The sequence below is a fragment of the Bombus bifarius genome, unplaced genomic scaffold (assembly GCF_011952205.1).
Source record: "Bombus bifarius isolate JDL3187 unplaced genomic scaffold, Bbif_JDL3187 scf7180000007975, whole genome shotgun sequence".
In the NCBI taxonomy this organism is placed as follows: domain Eukaryota; kingdom Metazoa; phylum Arthropoda; class Insecta; order Hymenoptera; family Apidae; genus Bombus; species Bombus bifarius.
The window spans coordinates 671861-697304 of NW_022884361.1; the positions used below are offsets into that span (position 1 = coordinate 671861).

The 25444-nt window shown below is 35.0% G+C and overlaps 3 protein-coding genes and 1 long non-coding RNA gene across 29 annotated transcripts in view; 2 read left to right on the forward strand and 2 right to left on the reverse strand.

Moving 5' to 3' along the window:
- Positions 1 to 15025, forward strand: part of LOC117204007 (thyrotroph embryonic factor) — a 101013-nt gene extending 85988 nt beyond the window's left edge. For 3 of the 9 annotated variants that reach the window (XM_033440973.1, XM_033440976.1, XM_033440979.1), the window contains 5 exons: positions 5991 to 6136; positions 7077 to 7314; positions 8590 to 8693; positions 9286 to 9423; positions 10098 to 14939. In XM_033440973.1, the coding sequence (XP_033296864.1) occupies positions 5991 to 6136; positions 7077 to 7314; positions 8590 to 8693; positions 9286 to 9423; positions 10098 to 10184 (713 nt within the window). In that variant the 3' untranslated portion in view covers positions 10185 to 14939. Of the gene's footprint in view, positions 1 to 5990; positions 6137 to 7076; positions 7315 to 8544; positions 8694 to 9285; positions 9424 to 10097 lie in introns of all 9 variants that reach the window. The other 6 variants (XM_033440971.1, XM_033440970.1, XM_033440972.1 and 3 more) reach the window with 6 other exon arrangements.
- On the reverse strand, positions 9194 to 14264 carry LOC117204009. Its single transcript, XR_004487000.1, has 2 exons — positions 14177 to 14264; positions 9194 to 9441 (listed from the first exon to the last, which is right to left on the reverse strand). It is a non-coding gene; the product is annotated as an uncharacterized LOC117204009 (long non-coding RNA).
- A 1884-nt stretch (positions 15026 to 16909) lies between the features above and the next one.
- LOC117204015 lies at positions 16910 to 19838 on the forward strand. 2 transcript variants are annotated; one of them, XM_033441005.1, is made up of 3 exons: positions 16910 to 17487; positions 17560 to 18310; positions 18380 to 19838. In XM_033441005.1, exons 1-3 carry the CDS (start codon positions 17464 to 17466, stop codon positions 19582 to 19584), a joined length of 1980 nt encoding a protein of 659 aa, XP_033296896.1. In that variant the 5' UTR covers positions 16910 to 17463; the 3' UTR covers positions 19585 to 19838. The 2 variants fall into 2 exon arrangements, with proteins under 2 accessions (XP_033296896.1, XP_033296898.1); XM_033441007.1 differs by having other exon boundaries at positions 17560 to 18103.
- A 678-nt stretch (positions 19839 to 20516) lies between these two features.
- LOC117204014 (kazrin) overlaps positions 20517 to 25444 on the reverse strand; it is a 141090-nt gene continuing 136162 nt past the window's right edge. For 14 of the 17 annotated variants that reach the window (XM_033440998.1, XM_033440989.1, XM_033440999.1 and 11 more), the window contains 2 exons: positions 24238 to 24453; positions 20517 to 24138 (listed from right to left, as the gene is read on the reverse strand). In XM_033440998.1, the coding sequence (XP_033296889.1) occupies positions 23911 to 24138; positions 24238 to 24453 (444 nt within the window). In that variant the 3' untranslated portion in view covers positions 20517 to 23910. Of the gene's footprint in view, positions 24454 to 25444 lie in introns of all 17 variants that reach the window. The other 3 variants (XM_033441004.1, XM_033441003.1, XM_033441001.1) reach the window with 2 other exon arrangements.

Below are 25444 nucleotides of genomic sequence, written 5' to 3' on the forward strand. Positions count from 1 at the left end.
ATATAAAAACTATAATAAAATACTGTAAATTGTAATTATTATCATTCTATTTATTCTATAATTTCTAGTATCTTAATTTACATTTTATATAAAATGTAAGATCTTAACTTAACTGTATGTACGTAAATTATGTTCTATGGTCTCGTGGCTGAAAAGTGCAATTTTCATTGAAACACGCGAGTGACACGGCAAATTGAATCAAAGTATCAAGATTATGAAAGTGTAACGTTGTTGGGCCGTCTATGCCGTGAATGCAATTAAGTTATAACAAGAAACCGTGGCGGTTAATTGATATGTAACAAAGATAAGCCGCTAAAAGAGCGGAAATCATCGTTGTTCGTTAATAAAAGTGTTTTCAATTCCCTTTCACCGGCGTTTATCTGGAATCTCGCTGGATTTTCCATGGACGGACAATGGTTGGCTATAGGCGAACGCAACTGCGTGAGACTTAATGGATATTTTATTCGGTTTCGCGAGTTATTGCCTATCAAGTTAATTTCACCGCCTGCTACCGCGTTCAATTAGAAACGGTGCTCGCGATTTCACGCAAATTTCTGTAGATTGTTATTGCGAAAATAGAAAGAAATGACGCGAGTTGTTTTTGCAGTTTCAAGATTAAAATGACACTGATTAATGCAGAGGGGAAATTTTTAGAATTTTCGGTTACAAGATTAATTTTTCTTTTTTTTTTCTGTGCGCGAGAAGGAATCATTAATCTTGGTGCACAACCCGTTGAGTATTTGCGTTTCGAAATTTGACGTTTGTATCGTATTTTTATTAAGCAAGATTAAATGTCGCGAAATTTTGAAAAAGAATTTTCATAATAATTCACGTAAATTTCACATCGATGTAACGGTAGATTTTATATACAAAAATTAATATGCATACAAAAATTCTTCTACGCTTAACACATTCAGTTTTCTTGTATATTCTGTCTTCTGTATTAATATTCCATTAATAATCTTTGTTATATAAAAAGTAGATAAAAAGGACGAAATTAAATATCCTAAAATAAAGTAACCAACCTCTAAACCCACTAATAAATTTTCGATCGTTTATTATTACTATTAATCGATTAATTCATAAAGAAATCTTTCTGTCAACATGGTCAGACTTCATTCTACGTGTCACGACGTTTCTACCGATCTTTATCATCTCAAAGACAACGAAGAATCGTTTCAATCTCTTCTTCTTCTTTTTTTTTTCTTATTTTTTACCGCCTTCCAAGACCTTTAAATCCAATAACAAAATTGTCAGTCATTTATTATTACCACTAACCAACGAATTAATAAAGAAAGCATTCTTGTTTTTTAACATGGCCTGACTTCATTCTACGCGTCACCACGTTTCTACCGATCTTTATTACCTCAAAGACAACGAAGAATCGTTTCAATCTCCTCTCCTTTTTTTTTTCTTATTCTTCATTTTTTTACCGCCTCCTGGGGCGTATACACATGACTCATTCCGTACTTGAGTCAGGTAAAACGCTCGCGTGTTGTCGATTACGTAAAGGAGTATCTTGCAGGGGAATCGGGATGACGGAGAACCATGGAGGAGAGGAGACGAGAGGAGAGAAGACCAGGGAACATAGTAATTAGAGGCACGCTCTCGGTATAACGAAGGAGTAGAGCAGAGAACTGGTTCTACCGTTAACAGAAATCGTTTCTGGTCAGATTCAGAGCCAGCTTCTTTCTCTGTCTCCGCGACAATTGGCCTTTACGGTATTTCCGCTTTTGTTACGTAGCCGCCCCGAACAGGAACTCGGTCAACTCGATTCGACAAACGCGTTCATTTTACATTCCCGTTCGCGAATTCCCTTTCAGGATCAGCGTAAACGTCCCCAGTTTCTACATCAATGTTTAGTTCATTCTAAATCTGAATTCAGCTCTGACTGATCAAGCTCTAACGCTTTGTCGTTAATTAATCGTTGAATATTTTGCTATCTGGTTATTGATCTTTGAGCTGCCTTCGGAAAGGGTTTTCTGATATCTCGGACTTTTCTACAATCTGTGAATTTGAAACTCGAAATTTCTAATTTTCGGCTCGAGATTCGAAGACCGTTGGAACTTATTTCTTATAGATTTATACGAATTATGGTACCTTGTTGTTGAAGAATATATATATAGCTATAATCGATTATTGATTTTTTAATTATCTTCGAAAAAGGATCTCGATACCTTGTACTTTTTCAAAACTAAACATTTTAATTCTAAATTTCTTATTCTTAATTCTAAATTCGAAAACTTTCATGTGTCGTAGGTCAGTAGGAATTGTTCTGTGGTATTTTATCGTCGAAAGATTTCTAGCAATATTCATTTTATTAATTTACTACTTCATTTATTTCGAATCATATCCATCTCCTAGGATTATTGGCGACTACAGTTGTATACGATTATGATATCTCATTAGCTTATACAATATTAGGCTATCAGGCCATCGTTTGGTCATATGTATGCACGATATTTACATTCGCATTAGTGGGAATATTATAGTAATATTTAATTACTGTTTCTGTCTGAAGCATTCGATATTCCATGCAAAATTTCTTTTTTCGTGGTTCCTAAATGAATAATTAATAGCCAAGTCAAATACAACTTGTTCTCCTATCTTTTTTAGATGCTTTTAACCTCGTTTTCAGCAGGACGATTAGATTCTCCTGGATCTCTCAGCTTTCCTCGTAGCCATCGCTCTCTGCCATTCTTCCATTTGGTTTCTTCTCGTGTTTCGCCGTCTCGTTGCTCTTCTTCACCTTCGTTCGTCACGATTCTCCCTCTCTTCTTCCCGTTTAGCCGGCTGTTGCTCGTGTTCTAGCCGCCACGCAACGCGAGATTAGTTCCGCAGAACTGGCGACGACCGACAGCCTTGAACCAAATTGCGAGCTGTCGTTGTTTAGTTGTTTAGCTCGCGTGCACGGAGAAACTCGGTGCACTTCGTACAGTTATTAGGCGTTTAACGCTGGAGCATTAGAATCATCGAAATGACCAGCTGATCGTTTTTCATAGTAACTTTACAGATGTGTAATGCTACAAATTTTGAAAATTTAGTGAACTTTTGGTAAACTATAGCGTCACATTATAGTTCACTATCGCTATAATCCATTGACTATCGCGACAGTGCAAAGAATATCGTAAAATGGAAAATATAAAGTAGATTTTAAAGAAAACATAAGCATAGGCTTAATTTAAATAAAGATATTTGGTATTTTTATGTTAAATATTGAAAATAACTATGATCAAAGTTACCGATGCAAATTTTTATTACGAGTAGCAATAATCTTCTGTCGCTTGTACATATGAGCTTATTTTCGAAGGCCGAAACTTATGCTCATGCATCGTCTGGTATAAGTTGAGTTTAAAGTGGTAGGAGATCGTCAATGCAAAAAAGAATTGGGAAAAACGAGGCATTATATAAGGTTGCTAATCTGTCTCTATTCTAAGCTTCCTTAGGGATATACAATGATTCTACACTTGTAGCCTTAATCTATCTTACGCAAATGATAAACAATATAGAAGTTCGAATTTCCTCCTGACAATTGATCCACTAGAAACTTTAACCAACTTTGACTTAAACTTAGAAAACTTTGATCGACTCTATCTTTTACAATTTTCCAAATTTCTATAACCAGGTCATAGTATCAGTGCATGACATCTCATTCGAATATTATTGCGTCTAAAAGGATCATTTTAAATCTTAAAAATCTTAAAGCAACACTGACGAAGCAATCTTTCTGTGTTTTCAAAAATCCTTCGATATTTTTCCACTTCGCGAATTCGTTGGAACGCTGCGATTATACTTTACAGATAATCGCCGGGTAATTCACAGTCATTGGAATTACAATCTGCGACAATCACGGACATAATTCAAAGATCGTTGATACTGGCGGGAGGGAACGACAGCTGAATATGAATATTAAAATCTTCGTTCGTTGAAATCTATCAGACTGTGGTGGCGGCACGACCTCGTCGACAGTCGGTGTACCATGATAATAATCATTGAATGCGGTTTTGTCGCGTTTGAACCGCACGCTCAGCCATTGGAAAAAAGAGAAGAAAAATAGAAAAACCGTTCTGTTCGTTGGTTTCGCCTGCATAGGGCCTCTAACCATGTCGATACAAATATCAACGATCTACGACGAATCTGGCGTTCATTTTTATCGTTACCGCGCATATTTCGCCTTTGGAAAAAGATATGAAAATTGTTTCTACTAGAAAAATTAAGAATTTGATTATTTTATATCTTTTATGTGTTTTCATATTTGGAATATCGAAGGGGAAGAACCGCAGTATTTGATCTACAAATATAGATCAGAAATGTAGAATCGAAATAAAATTCTTTCTCTTCTGAAAGAAACGTTGACTTCTTGTGGAATTTCTGGCATGCCACTGATCGACCATTGTTACTCCAACCTCGCCGATCCAAGGCTACATTCGCAATTGCGTAAAAATAATCTTTTAACCCTTTATAAAGCCGTGGAATTTGGAAATCTCCTCTTAAACTTTAATTCACTTGTTTAAATGTATTTCATCGACACATTTACACATGGAACTCGCGTATTTCGATTTATTTTGTAGAAGCTTCTGCGAAACTAATATCATATAAATTAAATTCCTTAGAAATCAATTTTAAGTTTAATTTGCATCGTGGATAATTTCAAATTAATCTGAAAACTAAACTCGGCGAATAATTGGAAAACAACTGGAGATTCAAATTTTCGAATTCGACGATTTACGTCTTTGATAAAAGATATAAAAATATGACAAAGACGAAAAAAAAAAACGTGAAGAACGTGGTATATGAGAAACAATTAACACAGTCTTCGAAGGGGATAAGAAGAAACGCGGAAGAAACGTGGCGAACCGAGAAGAAGAAACAGACGAGAGAAGCTGTTAGGCCGGCTCACTATTTTTGGAGGAGCATCTCCAAGGCCGCCGACTGATTCGCATGCTCCTCTTTTTCTTTTCTTCCACGAAATAATTTCTGATGGCCGCGGCTTCCGACACCGTGCTGTTGCCGGGAAAAAAAGGTGCAAAGAGGACCGGTGGAACGGGGAGGATGTATGCCATCGCTTATTCTAAAAGGCCTAGCTTCTCTATCATACTCGAAAAAACGAAGGTGAAAGAGCTACCTGAATGGACGGAAACGAGAATTCTTTTTTAAGAAATATCAACTGAATAATGGAACTTCTTAATAGCTTGAGAGTTGGACACTTTGCGGATGTCGTGTTTGATAGAGGAATAGAATGATCTATCTTTATCCGATCATTGAGGAAATCCTTTGTCATAAATTCTTCCTTTCTTCGCGTGGACTTTTATTCCATCGTCTTTTTTATCCATTCTACGATGTAGTCTGAGCTATAACATTCACATCTTAGATGTCATCGTACATAATACAATTATTAATGCCTATTTCTTACGAAAAGTTGAATGTATGTATCTTTTTGAATGTATTTATGTATCTGCCGCTAGTAATGCAAGAAATTTTATTAAATGCTAATTATTTCCTAAATCATTCAAAACCTGTCCTTTCCATAGCACCACTCCTCTGTATGATAATTCAGGAGTTCTTGTAAAAAAAAAACACTATTAAGTGTCAAGATTAAAAAATGTTTATTTCTTTATTGGAAAATATTTCATATATCAATAAGAATAGATAGAATTTCAGTGTAATTTCTCTTTCTAAATAGTTATCAATAATGCCAGAATCTGGTGTCATAACGTTGCCTTTATAGAGAAAAAAATAACCGCGAATAAACATTAGTTAATTGTTTCTTGGTTTCTGTCTATGCCATCTGTCTGAACGAATGGAAAAGAACGGAAGAGAAGCTTATTTCTTACTTTTCAATCTTTTATTGGAGAAAGCGAAAGAAACAAAGTTCAGACGATACAAGATACGAGATATTATGGAAATTACGTATAAGTAAAATTTAATTGTCTTTGATGGAGTGACAGACAGTTTGTAGTGAATAACGAAATGAAATTGGTGTCCTGTAGGAAAACAAGGCAAAGATGGACCGGAAGAGAAGAAGGACGCCGATGGAGAACTATGGGGCAACGTGGAAGCGCAGGCCGCCTTCCTCGGCCCAAACCTCTGGGACAAAACTCTGCCCTATGATGCCGACCTGAAGGTATTGAACCATGTATGTACAAAAACGCGATACGGTAAGCTCACAACTCGGCTGAATACGGATCCTCAATGCCTGGATCTGGAATTATTTTAAACAATCTGGATTTTTGCATTTCTTCTTTTTCCTTTTTTCTTACATCTTCCTTCTTCGTACTAATTGTGAATGGCAATTAATTGGACCTCATTCTTTCCCAGCAGTAGGAAAAATTATCCTTTGTAGTATCGTTTTGTGGAGTTTTACACAAGTGTTGCAAATATATGTAGCATTACAATAGCGATAGATTAGTGGTAGGAGTTTGGATGAAATTCCATAATGCATGGTTCCTTAAAAAAACGTGTACGACTTAATCCCTATTTCCTCCTACTGATAGTTAAGAACATTATAAATTCGCCACGTGTTTTATGGGCTACCATTTTTGATAAGAAATAACACATCGATATAGAGGCACACCACGATACAAAATCAATCTTGTCTTATTCTTTCTTTAACAGAAAAGCCGATTAACTAAAAATATCTTAATTAACCCATTAAGGATTATTGTTCGGTTAAACATGTTCATATTCTAACGACAATTTAACAGATCCCAGTAATATGAATTAATCGAAGAACAAGAAATGCAACGTTCGTCCTTAATGGATTAATTTTATTCCACGTAATAATCGACGTGTTAACCAACGATCTTCCAAAGAATGTAAGGCGAAAGTCAGGAAATCCACCGAGTTAAAGAACTGTTCACTAAAATCTTGCTTCTTAACAATTCAACAAAAAATGCTTGCAATAGCTCGTTTATTTGTTTTTTTTTTCTTTCTTTCTTTTTCGCGGTTCATCTTGATACCCATGGAATGCTCGTATTAAGTAAGAACGATTGCTCGTCTCGGCAACCGATGTACGGGCACTATTTTTGTAACCGAAACGAAACGAAAAAGATGATGGTCTTTACTTCGTGTTACAGTACGTCGATCTTGACGAGTTTCTCTCCGAGAACGGCATTCCTGTGGACGGCGTGGCCGGCGGCGGACAGGGCACGATGCAGAGCGGGCAACTGCACAAGATCAACAACACCGAAACGCCAGGACACCAAGGACCGGCCGGTCTTCACTTAGAACCGGTGACCAAACGCGAGAGATCACCCTCGCCGAGCGAGTGTTGCTCCCCTGACACTATGAACCCACCCTCACCCGCGGACTCCAGTGAGTGAATTTCATCCCCTAATTCCTATCTTTTGCGACACACTTCACACGTCGATCTCGGTGTCGATCCTGAGCAATATTAGGGTTTTATAGATTTTACGCGACTTGACTTTCTTCCGTCGAGGGAGGACGTCTTCTGTCGTTTGGTAGAAGCGGATGAAGTATAACGATCTATTATTTTAGTCTCTGATTTCATCATTTTTAGAAATTTCTTACCTTTTTGTAGAAAGCATTAATATAGAGAATTTTGTCAACGTAGAATGTCAGGAACTTGGTGCTTAACATTTAAGTTTCAGTTTGTTTGGCTTCGTTATTTCTAGAAATGTCTTTTATGGTATAGAATTGTATTCTCAATTATATTTTTTTAACATAGAATTATTTGTATCTGCCTTTTGTATAGAATGTTGGAAACTTAATTTAGTTGGTGAGTTTCAATATCTGTTGGAATTTTATACCTTTCAATACAGAAAACTAGTGACTTTTGGGGGGGAATATGCATTGTAGGCCACTGTGACGTGATTTTTAACACAATGTTATATCAAGTCACTTGTTACTCGTCCTAAAGTTTCTATATTTCCTTCCCAGAATTAATTGTTCGATGCTTTAAATTATTAATAGCATACAACATAGCGTTTACTATATATAATATTGTCCGTCTCTTTTTATTCGAGTGCTGCTTTTACAAAATCTGATCCTTTCAAACGTCTTATAAGATACTCTCATGTCTTTGATAATACTGTACAATTGTTCGAACCGTATAGATACTTGCAGAATTGGAAATCAATGAAATCACAAGATGGAATGAAACATGTTCGTGAGTAATAAATCTCTCTGTCCTGTCCCTAATATTCTGTCGAATTAAGTTAGAATATTAAGGCGCATTTCTATTTTTCGTTTGAATCAAATCTTTGCTGTCGGGTGGCACCTTAAGTTCTAAAAGTGATTTTTCTCAGAACCACCTTCTGACCAGATACGCCTATTTGAATTAATACAGCAATGTCCAGGATCAGTAGAATTTGAGGATTCAGGGAAGTTTGTAAAAGCTGACACGTAATTGTTCTTGTACGATTTATGGAAAGTAAGGCAACGATAAAATTACTACAGGATAATATATTTTGACGAAGTCTCAGGATCGACTCTTGCAACAGCGACGATATAACCGAGTTTCCGGACAGCGTATGAAACTAGACTAACGTCGACATTGTCGATTATTCCTTCTCCGCGCGACAGATTCCGAGGACTCATCACGAATACAATATGGCTTGTCTCTTGTAGCGCTCTCGATGGCCTCATCGGGGCGAGACTTCGATCCACGTACCCGGGCCTTCTCCGACGAGGAGCTCAAACCGCAGCCGATGATCAAGAAATCACGGAAGCAGGTCAGTTGATTGTCATATTCGAATTGAATATTTTTCATTCATCATTCGATAAATCTCCTTGTTCGAAGCATTGAATTAATAGGAAGAGCGATCCTTTATAACATCTTTTTCTTTTATTTTTATCACCACTACTCTTTGTTTTTCCATTATATTTTCTATCTCGTTTTCTATCCTTTTATTAATATTTTTTTTTCTTTTCTATCAAATATGTCCTTATTCGATGCTGAACTTCTCATATTTAATTGAATTATTATTTGGGACATATAATTATTATTTGAAATATTTCTTACTTTAAAGTCAAAGTAATGGAACTTAGAGCACAGAAAAAGAAAGTATTTGATTAAGTATGGTTATTATAATATTCCTAAAATATAAAATAAACAGAGGTTCTACTGTACAACTAATTCTTTTATTTTTATCTCTTAGAACCATATAAATAATTTATTGAAATTCAATTTGTAAGATTTAACAGCCACTCTATGATCTTTAATAGGATTTTCCTTTACAATTTCTCATTATAGTTTTAAAATACATCAATTTCTACGTTCGTTCTAATTTCCTGCTCTTTTCCATGCCCCGCTATCGGCTACAGTTCGTTCCGGATGACCTGAAGGATGACAAATACTGGGCGCGTCGTAGGAAGAATAATATGGCAGCGAAACGATCGCGAGATGCACGTCGCATGAAGGAGAACCAGATCGCTCTCAGGGCCGGCTTCCTCGAGAAAGAAGTAAATCTTCCCACGCCTCTAAAATTAAAGAATATACATTTAAACCAGGCTCTTTGCGTCGTATTGATGGAATTACACCAATATAGTGAAAATCATGTCCTATGTAAAACAGAATCGTTATGGGACACATATGGGAACAGCATCATTCCTTTTCAAACATGCAGAAATATGTATCATAGAATGAAAGTCATTTAATTGTTTTACAAATTTATCTTTGTTTCTGTAAAAGAGAGCCCTTTACTTTGCTGTACAAGTACATTGAAACCATGTTTTATGTCAAACAAAATCTTTCCTAATATCAAGCATGGAACAGTATGATTCTATCTCAACGAGAAGGAATATGTACAATGCGCAGTCACTTACATGTTCTACAAATTTTTCTTTGCTTCTATAAAAAAATCCCTTCATCTTGAAGTACAAGTACATTTTCCAGTGATAAACATAGATTAACATTCGCTTATCTTAAAAACCAAGATGAATTTTTCTGTACAAATAAAACTTCTACTATAACTGTATCAGTCTCCAATGGAAGAATCATCCTGTTCTGAGTTAAAACATCATTTACATGAAATGTTTTGTCCCTTGGGATAATATTTGTATTATCACAGTCGATAACTTACGCTCTATTTTTAATTGAAAGAATAATTCCATGAAACAAAAATGCAAAATTTCAGAACATGGGCCTGCGGCAGGAACTGGACCGGTTAAAGAATGAGAACATGCTGCTGCGTGACAAGCTGAGCAAATACACGGACGTCTAACAGTACGCCGGGCAAGCAACAGCTCGTCGTGGTATTAAAAAAGATACAGACACGAGCGTTTGTTGTGCCAGCTCCTCCCACACACTATAGTCGCAGCACTTAGGTTTTTCGCCAGTTCGGATGAAAGAAGAATAATAGAAAAAAAGAAAAAAAAAAACGAAAAAAAAGAAGAAGATGAAGAAGGAAAAGGAAGAAGCGCGCCGAATCGCAAGACCATCTTCGATAAATTCGAACCAGCCCACCCTTAATCCCTAGAGGATCCCGAAGATATCCTTCGATGAGAATTTCTGCTAATTCATCTTTCTTCTCCTCTTTCCTTCGCTCTTCACATGCTCATATACATACACAAAATGTGTACACATACACACATACACATGTAATTTCTTTTAACCCATTCCCCTTTGGTCCTTCCTGAACTCCTTTCTCCCTTACCCAGCCCCTGAAAGCCACCCTCTCAAAAAAAAGTGTACATAGTTATATGTATAGTTAGATTATATATGTATACATGCATACATACACGGCCGTGTGTATGTTTGTCTGTAAGCGTGACTCTGTGCGCGCGTGTACACGCGCAACCGCATGCACACGTGTATGTATTTATACGCGTACATGTATATACCATGCAGGTGTATTAACCAGTCGGGTATATCAATTCGCTGCAACGCATTATCGAGCATTATATGTATACACATATATACAAGGAACGCGTACGTATATATCTATATACATAAAGAGACATAAGCATACACGTATACACGCGGAACCGCAGACCGTGGAATCGTTAGTGTGCGTGCCAGATGCGAATGATGTATAAACGGCAGGACACTTTGAAACTTTTCCTTTTACGTCGGGCACGTTGATCAATCAATTAAACGCTTTCTATTGACTGTGTTGTAGGAAGATTCAATAGAATTTAATCTCAATTAATTCGTTAAGTAGAAGGCCCGTAGTATTTTTTGAAGAATCCTTAATTTTTTAAACATAATAATTTGTATACTTGGATATCTCTTCCATTTCAATGCACAGTAATATTTTAATGTTAATCAAAATGATTTTACAATTGTTTTTAAATAAGATTTACGTTTGTAAAGACTAAAGAAACTGATCCATCTGAAATTAATTCTGATCTAAGATACTTTTTCATTAATTACTTGATTAGAAAGTTCCTATTAATGATATAGTTGGAAGATTTGAATTTACTGGAGTAAAATTAAAGGAAAAGCGATCTATTGGAAGAATTATCTTAACTGTATTTACTAAACATCTGACACGCACACGGTAATCGCCACATAAACAGGGCTGGAGCTGATTAGAGTAATAAGTGAAAGATGTACGAATGTGTTAAACACAGATAGGCGCGCGTAGAAATGATCGATAGTTGGAAAATACGGCCGCAAGCGGTCCTTAAGCGTCTATTTAATCACACGCTGACTCTCGAGCTTCTGTTTGGTTCTTATACAATGCAGCCCCCAAATCTGATTATTGCGGATACATTCTTGATCTAACGTTTTTCTCGGTAGTCTAACTTCAAACGAGCCATGAAGCAGCGATTTTAAGGTTCTTGAATGACGTCTAAATTGACCAAATACAATAACTAACATTATTGTATTTCGACGTGGTTTTGTAACCTATCTGCATTATATTTTAAAAGAGTATCCAGTGAATTTTATATTGGTTGTAACATTTTCTAATGGAACTTTTAATATTAGAGAAGAACGAGAAGCGAAAGAATATCCGTAATTGGTGATTTGTTAAGAAAAAGGAAAAAATGAGAAACAAAGAAAGGAAAAAGAGTTAATTACGAACGAAGGATACTTGGGAGAACGACGCTTTTCTGCGCACGGACTAGGTCCTAGTTCTCTAAGAAACGTTAATTACTGTAGCGTATCCCACAAGTGGTGATGGTACACACACAAGTGATTCTAGTTGTTTTTATCGTAAGATAGAGATCAAGTGCTTCTTTTTTTCATACATAACGTTTTAATCTCTCTCCTCTCTGTAGCGTTTCGTTTTTTCGGCGCTCGGTTGTATGCCAGTTGGATGAGTCGCTCGAAGAGCAACATACACTTTCTCGAGTGCGGGGAAAGCGTCGCGACGCATCTTTTATTATCGTTTTATCATGCTTCGACGTAGTCGATGGCTGTCCGACAATGGATTCTCATTAGATGTTGTCTATGGTGCTCCTCCCTTTTATCTCTTGCTTTTCTACTTCATCCTTCAATTTTATCAATATTCAGTATATATTTTATATACACAGTTTAGGGAAGCAGTGGTCCAGTAATTTGGAACTCCTTCCATCTTTCCTTTCTTATGCAATGGATATATTATTGGTAAATAATTTCTTCTTTCTAGTCTTTTTTTTATCAAATTCTACTACTCTTTTATTCGTTTGACCTGTTCTGTTATTTCTTCTATTAAATCTAGCTCTTCATTTCTTCATTCCTATTTCTTTTCCTTTCAGTTTCCCAATGACATCGCATTATTTTATTGTTATTCTTCTCTTTCTATACTTATCTGTCTGTTGCTAATAATATATTTCTGTTATCTATCTATTTATCTCTTGATATCTATCTTCTTTATATTTCATTTGCCCATTGTTTCAATATGTTCCCACACAAGCACCATACAACTTGGATCTTTTTTAAATGTTTATTGTTATCTGTAAATATTTTTTACTAAGTACCACCGTACTATTAGTTCTTTTTTATGGCAAGATATAATTGCATAAATCAAAATTCTAGAGAATCGTATAATGATCATTCTTAAAAAGGAGATGAAGAGTACTTTTTTATTGAAAGAAAAAGCAATTGCATGTTCCATTGTTAATGACGCCACGGCGAGAGTTATACACATGATCATAGGAATAAATCGTGTATTAAAAGGGCTACCCTTCGGACAAGAATAAATAACGTATATCTCTGTTCGTAGTTGCTTCCTCTTGTCTGACAAAGAAAAGCAAAGAAATTCAAATGCGAAAAAGAAGAGTAATCATGAGCTAAGCCCACTCATGCGCCTTTCACGAATAATACACATGCGACTAATATTTTATGTACTGTTGATGCGCTAAATGATAAGGGATTCTGCTCGTTGCAACGCTCAGTGACAATAATCGAGTATAATTATTATATACACATGTTTTTTAGCACCTTCTGCGACGTGAAATCGGCATTAAGAGCATGTTCCCGGTGGAACTTTTTTTATATTGCGCCTGTTATTCATTTGTTACATTATTAATTTGTTATTTTATCATTTTTTATCTGTTCCTTTTGACCCTACACTACACGAATTCTCAAAGAGCTTATAACGTATAATGATATATATATATGATACATCATAGATACTATCATATATACGTGTATATTTGTAGACATATACAAGATGAATTAATTTTATAGAAGGCTTTGCCAATGACAGTTTCGCTTCGAAACCGCCAGTTTTTTATACGGCAATTACATTTCCTAGTTAATTAAAGTATACGTACTCTGTACATTTGTTTCTTTATTTTTGCGATCACGCGTTAAAACTTCATAGAATCGACTCTATTTTATAATTGTGAATTTTAGTTGGAACAGAGTCCATGTATAATTAATCGTATCGACGATATGGAAAATTGTTTTACGTCTTGTTATCATATATATATATATATATTTTCTTTTTTTCGCCGAGATTTTATGCACGTTGTATAATATGAAATTTTTGTGTAGTTTATAGTATATACGCGGTGAATCTCGTAACTGCAAAAACGAAATTACACGCGAATTGCTTTTTCAGTTTAGACTCGTGATTCAGCTCCTAGTAAAATACGATTGAAGAAATTCGTTTAGACGTATCCCTTTACTTGATTGCGAAGAAGAAATGAAAGGCAGAAGTTAGACAACAAAAAAGCGATTTACGAATGTGACATTTAACATTTCTAAATGTATTGCTAACTCCATGCGTGAGGAACGTGATAGAATGAGGTAACACAGATACAGATTAGATTAAGAACATACAATGCAAGGAACATCTCCGCACTCATTGTTCAATCAGATCACACATAAAACACGTCGCTTTTTGGCATGCAGCCTGATTACCTGAAAGATAAACAGAACTCATTAGATTGTAACATCCGATGCATCGAAAGCTATTTAAATATGAATAATGGAGAAAAATTGTCACACAATGCCTAACAAAACGTACTTTTTGTATCTTGTAACTGCGATTAGTAGCGTCTAGCGACAAATTACAACAAAGCCAGGCATTTTTTGTTTCTTTTCCGATTGTTATAAATAGACTGTGGACTCTGTAAATTATATTCATAAAAATATGAATTTCCATGTATATCCGCGGTCTAATTATAAATAATCCCTGCGTCGACAGTCGCCCTGAAGATGTAAAAAAAAGGAAAAAAAAAGAAAGCAAAGAAAGTCGAGAATGAAAAAGAGACGCTCGTTCACGTTTCTCGAAGATCGATATTTGTATAAGTACCTTCTAGTACAAGTTGCTAATTAATTAAACTACTTCGTAGCTTTCTAAGTGACCGGTCTTGGATCTCGGCACAGTTTTCAAACAATGACAAAACGATGAAGCGCAATAGTGTTTGTTGGTTATGTAAAATGAAAACAAAGGAAATAGAAAAGGTAAACAATGTGACCACGTGCGTGCGCACGTGGCGTATGCGCGCGCGCTGAATACTGCAGTCTGAGGATAGCGAAGCAAAAAGAAAAAAAATCTATAAAGAGAAAAAATGTCGTAAAGGAGAAATCGTAGAAAAAAGATAATTAGAGAAAAACACGGTAGATGCAACTGACAGCTTTGCTCCAATTAGAATTTAACGACGATGACAGAACGGAAGAAAAAGTAAAAAAGCAAAAAAAAAGCAGAAAAGAAAAGAGCAGAAATAAATGCAACATAATGGGAAGAGTTTTAGATGACGTCGCCGCGTCCATTTAAATGACACGCCATCCGATCCATTTGAAACGAAAAAAGATGAGAAAACAGTACACGCGAGAATTAAAATACGACCACCAACGTCAAAGTGTATCACATTTCGAGAAATATATGTATTTGTTATTGTTTTCATTGAATTATATTGTTATACCTAATCCCGCATCCATTTGTTCGTTTAAACTTATTACTACGCTGGTAATATACGCTGAAATGCTTTAAACAGTCTGGAATATTTAATAATTCTGTAACTATTGATATGATCAAATTGTACATAACGATAATCAGTTGCAGAAAGTAGTGAGAATAATCCGTGGTTATTTAAAGGACATTAGCATATTATTTCATGTGTGTTGTATCTATATTTAATTGAAAGAATATATAGGGATCTTAATTTTAAAATAGCTGACAAAAGAAACGAGCAATGATTCATTACTTGCTTGCGAAACTATAGTGGCCTCGATATAGTACAAATATAAAGTCTGTTTCATGGTGGGTTTCTGAAAATTAGTCACGCTGATATAATGGATTTCATAACCACGAGGTGGACTGGCTAGTACCAGTCGTACGATGGTTCTTGAATGAAAACGGTACGAATGTTTCTTTACATCTAAAATAATGTTTGAGTGTACAAAATAATTGTAAGGAGAGTGCGCACAAACGCACCGAAAGAATGTTAATTTGTTTCTCTTGCGATTCTTTGGACAACATCAGTTCAGCGTAAGGAACAGTTCACTGACAAATGTGCACAGTTTTGTATGTGTATCTTTGTCTCTGTCTCTGTTGAATACCGTGAATTCACCATCGAATCGTCTGTCCATAGAATCGTGTGTCGCACAACATCGCTCTCTCCTACTGGCATTTCGTACACTCTGCCCTTGTCACGCACTATCGCTCTCTCTTTCCACTGGCATTCGTATACTCTATCCTTATCGCACAATGTCGCCAGTATATGACTTATCTGCAGACGGAAATTTTATTACTCGAATAAGTCATGTTCTGCCATCTGTCAAACATGGAAGGAACAACAGATTAGGACACTTAAAGACAGATGACAGTACATGGCACATCCATAGAATAGAATCGCAATATTGTGCGACAAGGATAGACAATCATGCGACGATAGAAAGAGACGGCGATACTGTACGACAAAGATAGACGATACGAGAAGTAGTAGAAAGAGATGGCGTTCCTATGTGACGAGGACGAACGACACGGACGTTGTTAAACAAAGAAAGCGATACAATCGTGATAAGGACAGATATATATATTTTGTACAGTAAACGATGTTAGGGGGTAAGCGTCAGTGTGCGAATCGGCTAGTTTTCAATGTATATTTTCAAGTTAGTTTTTTTATTTACTTCACAAGAAGAATAACGTAAAATATTGATATTGTCAAGTGGAAAAAAATAATTAAAATTATTACTAAGGCGCCAAAATTATTTATTATACATATACGTAATATAGGCGTAATATATCTAATGTCCATTAGTTAAAGGAATAAATTACAAAAGGTGACAAAACAGTTCGAGAAAATTGGTAAATATTGGTAAGTATTTAAAAAATCGCCGTGGATACGCATGTTCCTTCTGCTAATTACTTCAGAGGAAGAAACGTGCGTATAGTTCTGCCGTTGGCCGTTAGAAGCCCTTGTTCTTATCGCGCATCATTTTGCTGACTTTGTTAATATTGCATCGATGATCTCCCTATTCACCCTGATATACTTACATACATATGTATGTTGGTCATCTGGTTTCAACTATTTCTCTGGTTATATTCTAGTGACAAAATAATGAAAACGGCACTATTATTCATCTTTAATAATTACATTCTATTTTCAATGCAAAAAGAATATTTGTAACATTTTTCTATATAACAAAATAATCGTAAAATGTAGTGTTATATAGGGAGGTGAAACATATGTTACTAGAAAGGGGATTCCTCGTTGTACACAAAATTTCTGTTCTCTTTCATCTATCCTTAATGTATCCATGGTTTTAATAACAAATTTATTCGTCTTTTGAGAATATCCTGTTTGAATACTAACGTTTATACGAATAGAAATTTGCATACACGCTTAAGGTCTATTATGTTATATATTGTGTTATACTTCTACAATAAACTGTTTCAAAGTAATATTTAACCATCGCTTATATGAGCAATAACTAAAATTAGATTTGTTTGCAGTTAAACACAATTACGATTGTTAGGTAATTGTGGGAAATCATATGTGTTAATCATATTATCTTATATTCAGTTATAAATATCAGTTTTGGTGTAATTATTCGAACTGGTGTATTTTAAGGAAGCTCAAAAATTACTTTAAACATTCTTATTATATTTAAAAACCGATATGGCTTGTTTGAACGACGAAAAAGTAAATTTATATATCTTTACTTATATACTTATTATATACTATTACTTATACTTATAATTTGATGTATTTTAGACAGAAGCAATAAAACTTGCCAAAGAATATCAGCAACATTATTATGAAATGCTTCCTGATTGGTTTTTATATGATTCTGAAAATTATGAACTTATAAGACATAAGATCGGATATGCCTTGTTTGGTCTTCCTAAAGTTGATAAAGACATAGAAATATCAACCACCTGTAAAAGTAAAACACCGGGCAATAACCAGGAGAATGATATATTTAGTAAAATAGTGTACGATAAGAGGATGTGTGAAGTTATAGATACAATATATCGACAGATAATGAAGTTTGGAAGAGATAAAGTGGATAGTACTATTTATATTGGAATTATATTTAATGTAATACTTTTACATGCGGATATAAACGAATCCAATAAAAAAAATGATAAATCAAACAAAGAATCTAATAACATAAGTAGCGTACCAATATTTAAGCTAAAAACAAAAACATATGGTATATCTTATATTGACAATGAAGGTAGAATGTATAAAACTTGGAATGATTATGTAACAAATAATACATTGCCTCAGTGTACTATGATTTTACCAAAGAATGGTTTGTATCAGTATAATCCAAATTATAAAGTTACAGAATATATTTCAACTGCATGGGTTCAGATATTAGACTCACCCGCTTGTGCTGTTAAAACTAAAGTTCTTAAAGGTATTGATATAACTGCAAACACATTGTCTGTAGCTACTACTATAGGATTTGGAGCTGCTAGCTTGTTAACACCTATTGCACCAGCTGTTCTTGCTGCAGGTATGCGAAAGTGATTCAATTTTCATTTCCCTTTCATCTCAATTAATTGAGCAAAATTATTATCATTAGGTCTTATTCAGAGTGGCATCTGTGGAACATGGATTATTGCGAGAAATTCTCATAAATTAGTAGATTTTGCCAAGCACAAACAATCCATTACTCCTACAAATAAGAAAGCATTTTCTGCCTGGCTTGGAATAGGCAGTACAGCCTTATCGTTAGGAGCAAATGGAGGAACTATGCTCCTCTCTAAAGCTTTTGAAAAAAGCAGCACCGTAGGTGTTGCAGCTAAAGCAGCTTACAATTCTCTGATATTAAGTAATTTATCAATGAATGGCATTGGTATAGTTTATCAAGGATATTGTTTAATTGACAAATACAAAACAGAAAGAGATGTTGATTTTTTGGATATAGTTATATTCACTTCGCATGTTCTGTTCTTTAGTAATGCCCTATTAAACACTAGACTGGCTGGTGAACTCATAGAGTCATCTAAAGGTACCATCTTTGAAAAATTTAAGGCTTCTTTGAGAATCAGTCGACTAAAGGAAGAGTTTGATAAAATGAATGCATACACTGATAAAGGTACACAAAGTAGATCTGAAGGCATTGTGTACAAAATAAAGCAATTTACCAACAAAGAAGATTTCTTATATGGTTTGAATAAATTAAGCTGGAGAGAGAAATTTCCAATAAAATATCAAAATAATAACATTGTGATAAATAATAGAATATTCATAGATCCTGTTCAGTTCACAGGACATTTACTGACAATTGGCACAGTCGCATTTAATTTAATAAATTCGGATTCGTCAATAGCGTCCAAAGAAAGAAACGATGTGATGATTAAGCTAAAACTTTTACTTAGACAATTATTAAAAGATTTTTACGTAGAATCGAACGATGAACAGATGCCTGATATTAATTATTTTAATGATATTTTGCAAGAAATGAAATACTTGGATAACGCGATGGATATACTGACTAAGTGTTTTAAAATTACTACTGTTATATTAGAACATTGCAATGATCCCAAACAGTTCTTATGCGAAGTTATTTATTTCTCCTGGACGTATTGCAAAGCAAATTTAAAAGAATATGTTATAAATCTTAGCTCCGCTCCGAGAAATAGGATATTCCATGCATTAGCGAAGATTGTTACATTTTTATACGAATGCATCGAGGCAATAGGGAATGAATTATTCTCAGCTTTTTACGCATACATGATGAATACAAAACTAGCTATTGATAATCAGTATTGCTCATCGCTGTAGCGCTGCCTTTAGTAAAATATCTTATTCCTGTATTTAAAATAACGGAATATTCAATTATTACTTTATATTGCTTCATTGATGATATTATTTTAAGCTGGAGGGAAGAATCTGATTGATAGAGTTTAGTTGTTATTTATTGTGAAGAGATTTAAGTGTTATTATATTTTTAATATTTGTACATTTATAAGAACTCGGCGTAACAACTTGAAAATAAACGAGAAGGACAAGAAGGAAATCTTACTTCTTGCACAGAAGTGAAGGCATTCGTTTATTTCGTTTCTCCCAAATATTTAGATACAACTCACACAAATATATACAGACGATACTGAGCACATTTACAATTGTTTCATCTGATCATTGGTCGCGTTATCGTTTAAGAGACATTTATAAAGCAAATGTTACAATTGTCGTCGATCTCGATCGATCGTGATTATCGTATGGGTGCGCGCATAATAAATTAAAAACCTAAGCTATAATTTATTCGAATAAATTACTTAGGTATACGACAGACGAGTGAATTGATCACTCTTGGATTAGTATTGACCCATCGTTTATCGATCACTAAACGATGTTAATACTCGTCCACGTATTAAACGAATTTACGGATATAAAATTTTCCAATTTAATCGTATAACTTAACACCGAGCATAAATACAATGAGAAATGCTACGAATAAATATTAATTATTGAAATTTCTTTATCTACAAAATATATCGTCTTGTTACGCAAGCGTAATTAAGAATAATGGATTTTAACGTGCGATTCGATTCGATTCTGGCGGTTCTTTGGAACATGATCCAGAATATCCGACGTTTTCTTCTTTAATATTAATTATTATAAAGCGTGTTATAATAATTAATATCGTATACAGACGACTGTATAAATACATCGTGGACTATATTCGGTACATGCACGCGTTTTCATTTTTTTTGTTTTTGTTTAACAGTTATACAATTAATTACATCATAACACGTACTTTTTAAACGATGACCACCATTCGAACTCTGGTGTTTTAAACGTTTCCGTAAATGATATTATTTAATTCGCTTATTTAATCATTTGCAAACATCGTTTCCCTTATGTGCGTTGGAAGAAACAAAAAAAGGAAAAAAGGATATTTTATTTCTCACATATCTGCACCACTTTTCGACTTCGTATCGTTTTATGTATGTATTTATATACAATTATCACGTAGAAAACGATAACGAATGTGCAGAAAAAATAGGTTTCCTGGATATCGAGCAAGATTACGCACGATATGCAAAAATGCAGAATATATAATATCGTTCTGTCCATTTCCATCTTTCTCTTTATCTTTCTCCCTTTCTCTTTTCTTTAATTTTAGAACTGACTGTAGTTTGGTCGTCGATTTCTTCTTCTTCAGCTAACTATTCTACATCCGTTCTTCGATAAATAAAATAGGTTTTTACCTATCCTGTTTTGTGATTTTTCTTGAGAAACAGCCACTGGAATGTGTATATGTGTGTATAGTTTTACTGAACGTTTATTGAATGTGTTCGAACAGTTATGTAGAACTCGATGGAAGCCCCTGTACGCTTCTGCTTCTGCTTCTTCGATTCGGTATCTTTAAGTAGATACAGGCAGAAGATAATACATTCTGCTTGCAATTATTCTCAAATTATTATTATCAATATTATCAATATTAAATAATATCAATATAAATATTTTATGTTAATTTTATATTAATGTAAATATAATCTATAATTATTTATATCAGTAATATTAATAACATTGATAATATCGATAATCAAATTATTAACTACGATACACTTAGTATCCATTACTTAAAGAACTCTTCGTAATATTCTCTTCTCTCCACGCAAGTGTGAAGGATAAGATTCCTTCCTTTTTTTCCCAGAAGATCTTGAGCTTCCAAATTCGAACAGTCTTATAATTAATTCCAGATTTAAACGTCGGCTAAGTAAATTCTTAAAATTACGTGAAACGATGATCGATATTGTGTGCATGAACGCGGCTGCTGATTATACGTACAAATGAAAATTTCGGGCAACGATGAACAACTCGGACTCGAAAAATCGCACGATCGATGTCCAAAATACGTATTCCTTTTCCTAATTGGTCGTATTCTTTCGTTGCGATTCCTGGATATGATAGAGCGAAGATGAGTCGTTTCGAAACCTCGCGTTTGGCAGCGTACTGCGGCTAATTATTGCTAGACCGCTGATATTTATGCATTTATGGGATATTTAAATGTGTAAAATATATGTTATATGTTAAGATAGACAAATATCAAATCAAACAAATATCAATATCAACAACAAAGTAGTCGTTTTAATGTGTAGAATGTGAAACAAGTTTAGTTGTTAAAAAAAAAAAATATTAATTTGCATAAACATTCGCAGTCTAATTATGACGATTTCTAGTCTGTACATTCGAACGATTAATTATCCACTGCACGGATAATCGCTACAAGTTTCCATCTAGGTAACTTTAAACGCCCATATTTAAATACTGTTCGTCGTTTTCTTTCGTTAACTTGGAACGATTTGCTTCGGTTCAGTAGTATGCTCAGCAAAGTCAATCGCGTTAGTATTAGTCGTGGTTTAATTTACGGATAATACAATTTAACACATCCCATGCCCACACATAATTACACGGTTGATGAAAATAAAATATGGTATTCAAAATTAACGTACCAAGTATTTGGAGCAAGTACCATTTTCTTTTTTATTAAAATATCTACAAGTATGCCCAGGCTCGATCTGTAAAAAATTAAAATTGCACAGTGATTCGTAAATTATTTTCATAAATTTGATTATCATTTCCTTCTGCTGCTCATACTACTGATGCAAATTGCACCGATGACTTATTATTATTATATCCATAATGTCCATTAACCTGTTAACTGGGTAGTTCCTTAACCAGAAGCTTTTTTTGGCACAGAATTAAAAAATGAAGAAGGTTTCGTATTAATTTTAATTGTGATATAAAAATGCAACGTTAGATTAGAAATAGGAATCTTCGAATAAATAAATTGCTAAATTCATGACAAATTGAAAATGAGATAGAAGGACGAGTTAACTCGTCTTTCCCAGTTAACAGGTTACGCGCTATAAAACTGGTCCTGGATGTATCCGACTGCTGCATTGTTGCACTTCGGAGATGCATTCGATTACTGTACAGAATGGCCCGTCTTCGTGGGATTAAAACTGATCAATCGTTGTGGTAATCTTTCAAATCCCTCGAGGGTTTTAATACTAATACGACCAGACTAAGTTCAGGACTTGTTGTTAGAGTCTCTTTCGTACGATAGATCAAGCTTCTTTCCGATTATATCACACTTGCGAACGCTGAAATAGGTGCTTTTCATTCTTATGTCCCCATATAGGCACATCAGGTTCTCTCATCCAAGTTTGTCGATCGCTATAGTATTATTTCGACCATATAATCTTCGATACCACTGAAATTCTTTAACCCTTTCACTCTTGTTTTTGTTAATTTTGATTATACTAACTGGTTATAACAGCTGCATGCCATTTCATAAGTACTGCCCAATTATAGAAAGAAGTATAAAAACAAGCTTCTTCGTATCTTCCTATTTTCATATCTTTCAATAATAGCGATCATTTTATATCTTCATTTAGTGGAAGATCGTACTAAAGTATAATAGTGCACTAGAAAGATGAATAATAAATTTAATGTCCTTAGACAAAATGTAATAAACGTAGCGAGCTTTAAAAGTTTATGTCAGTTTGCTATAAACTGGCTATTCAACAGATACTATCTTCTTACATAGTTGTGCAGTATAGCTGAGTATAGATGACCCGGATAAATATTTTAGATAAACGGAATGCTTGGTAAGGTTTTAATATGTTATTAAGTTACGTGCAGTAACAGTAATTAAATGGTAGAGGGAATTTACGGACAATAATGTATATCATATACCCATGAAATAGTTCATAAGGTAAATAAATTAATTAAATAAATTACCCTACCAATATCAAATTCCATAAATAAACAATTCTGTAACTTCACAACAATTCCGCGTTCCAAAAAAACTCTCCGAGATACATCATTTCAAGCATTCCTCCCAGAGGATACTTCAAATCCGACCCAAACCATAATTACTTATCTCTACTGCAAAGCGCCAATTCACCAGTGAAAGGGTTAATAATTATTAATCGAACTCCGGCAAGCCCAGCTCTTCCACGTTAAATCACAGCTCTGTCCCCTTTGGCGACACTTTGGTTAACAAGCCTAATTAAAATAGCCATAACCAAACGAGGTGATTCGATTCGTCACGAATCGTCACCGTGATATCACCGTGGATATTTTCGAGACCAGCTAAGCTAGGTAAGTCCTGGGGTTCGTTTTGGGATTGCCAGAGTCGTCTTTCGTGGTGCACGACCAGGCCTCCTCCGCTAAGCTTCCGTATCTCTGAACCCCTGGAAATGGCGGCCCGGTGCTCTGTGGTGAGTAATAACCGCCCTTCAGTTGATAATAATTACTAGTCTGTTGGTACTGGTACTGATCGCCGTGCAGAACGTTGCTGTAGCCGGAATACGAGCCATACTGCGAAGAAGAGTACGATGAAGAGTATCCTCGCTCGCTCAAGCTTCGATAAGGCCCCGGATGTTGGGGCCTACCCTCCTGTCAAACGGGCGTGCTTACTGCTGCGCTTGTTATATAGTCGATGTCACCTATACTCTTCACTCGGCGATGTCTTTTGTTGCCTGTGATGGGTCTAGGTGGCAGTTGCGGGGGTGGAGGAGAATTGCTGCGAGCGCTGCTCATATACTGACTAGCCAGGCTTCCGGTATCCGACGAAGAAGATGGAGAGGCCTTCTCGCTTCTGGGTCGAAATCCAAAGGCTCTGCTTAACGATCCCTGTTGAAAAAGGTGTAATATTGAATTAATTGGAAATTTCGTTGAGATAGTTTTGAGACCCATTTGTAATATGAGAAATACGGTAGGTCTCGTTTTTAACGTTTCGCGTGGGGCAAATATCGAAATATTTTCCATGGTGTAACATTTCGGAGAAAATATTCGTTTCTCTCGATATTACGGAAAAAATATTGGAATACCTTTTCTAGCGCAATATTGCAGGGATATTGGAATATTTTCCTTTGAAATATCGTGAAATTGACTGCAGCTATGGTGTACCGGTGGTAACAAATATTTTAAAGAGAAGGGAGGTTCCATTTGCGCGCAAATTTCTCTACGGTTGGCACTGTATAAACGAATCCTGTATGCTTATTCATTTACTATTTTTTAATTTCGTTTGAGAAATACGAGGTTTTAATTGCTGTAAATAAAAAAATTTATTTTTTATTATTACTATACTATTATTAATATAACACTACAATGATCCCAGAGCTGAAAAAGTAGCAATTTGCAATCTGAGTGAAAAGTTAAACTAGAGTATTTAATTAAAACATAGAAAATGTAGCAAAAAGTATTTCTGTTTCGCAATTACAATGCACAACCAATGATTCACACAATATAGAACGTATACCAACCGCAAAAAAATTCGTTTCCGTTTCCTTGTATTAAAAGATATATCTACCCTGTCGTTCTAATAATTAGATATTAATCAAATTTGTCCAACACGTCAATACGGAGACCTACAATATTTCGAAGGATCTGTGGATCTCGACTTTCTCGAGGGGACGATGCTACGAGCAAACGAGCTATCGGGGTGTCTAAGATGACGGGTCTTGTGAAATTGCGTTTCAAAATGTTCGAAGAGAAATGGTTCTCTGTGGCTGAATTGGTTGAGTCTGCAGTATCGAAATGTTTCGAAACCGAGACTTCTTTGATAACGTTTCTCTTCCTTTCAGAAGGCGTTCGAATACTTGTTAAACGAATTTCGAAACAG

Bases quoted from the DNA above. Each gene is read 5' to 3' on its own strand.
- LOC117204015 (XM_033441005.1), top strand. From the start codon at position 17,464: ATGGCTTGTTTGAACGACGAAAAA. The intron at 17,488-17,559 runs GTAAATTTATAT...GATGTATTTTAG, and splicing joins CTTGTTTGAACGACGAAAAA to ACAGAAGCAATAAAACTTGC. The intron at 18,311-18,379 runs GTATGCGAAAGT...TATTATCATTAG, and splicing joins ACCAGCTGTTCTTGCTGCAG to GTCTTATTCAGAGTGGCATC.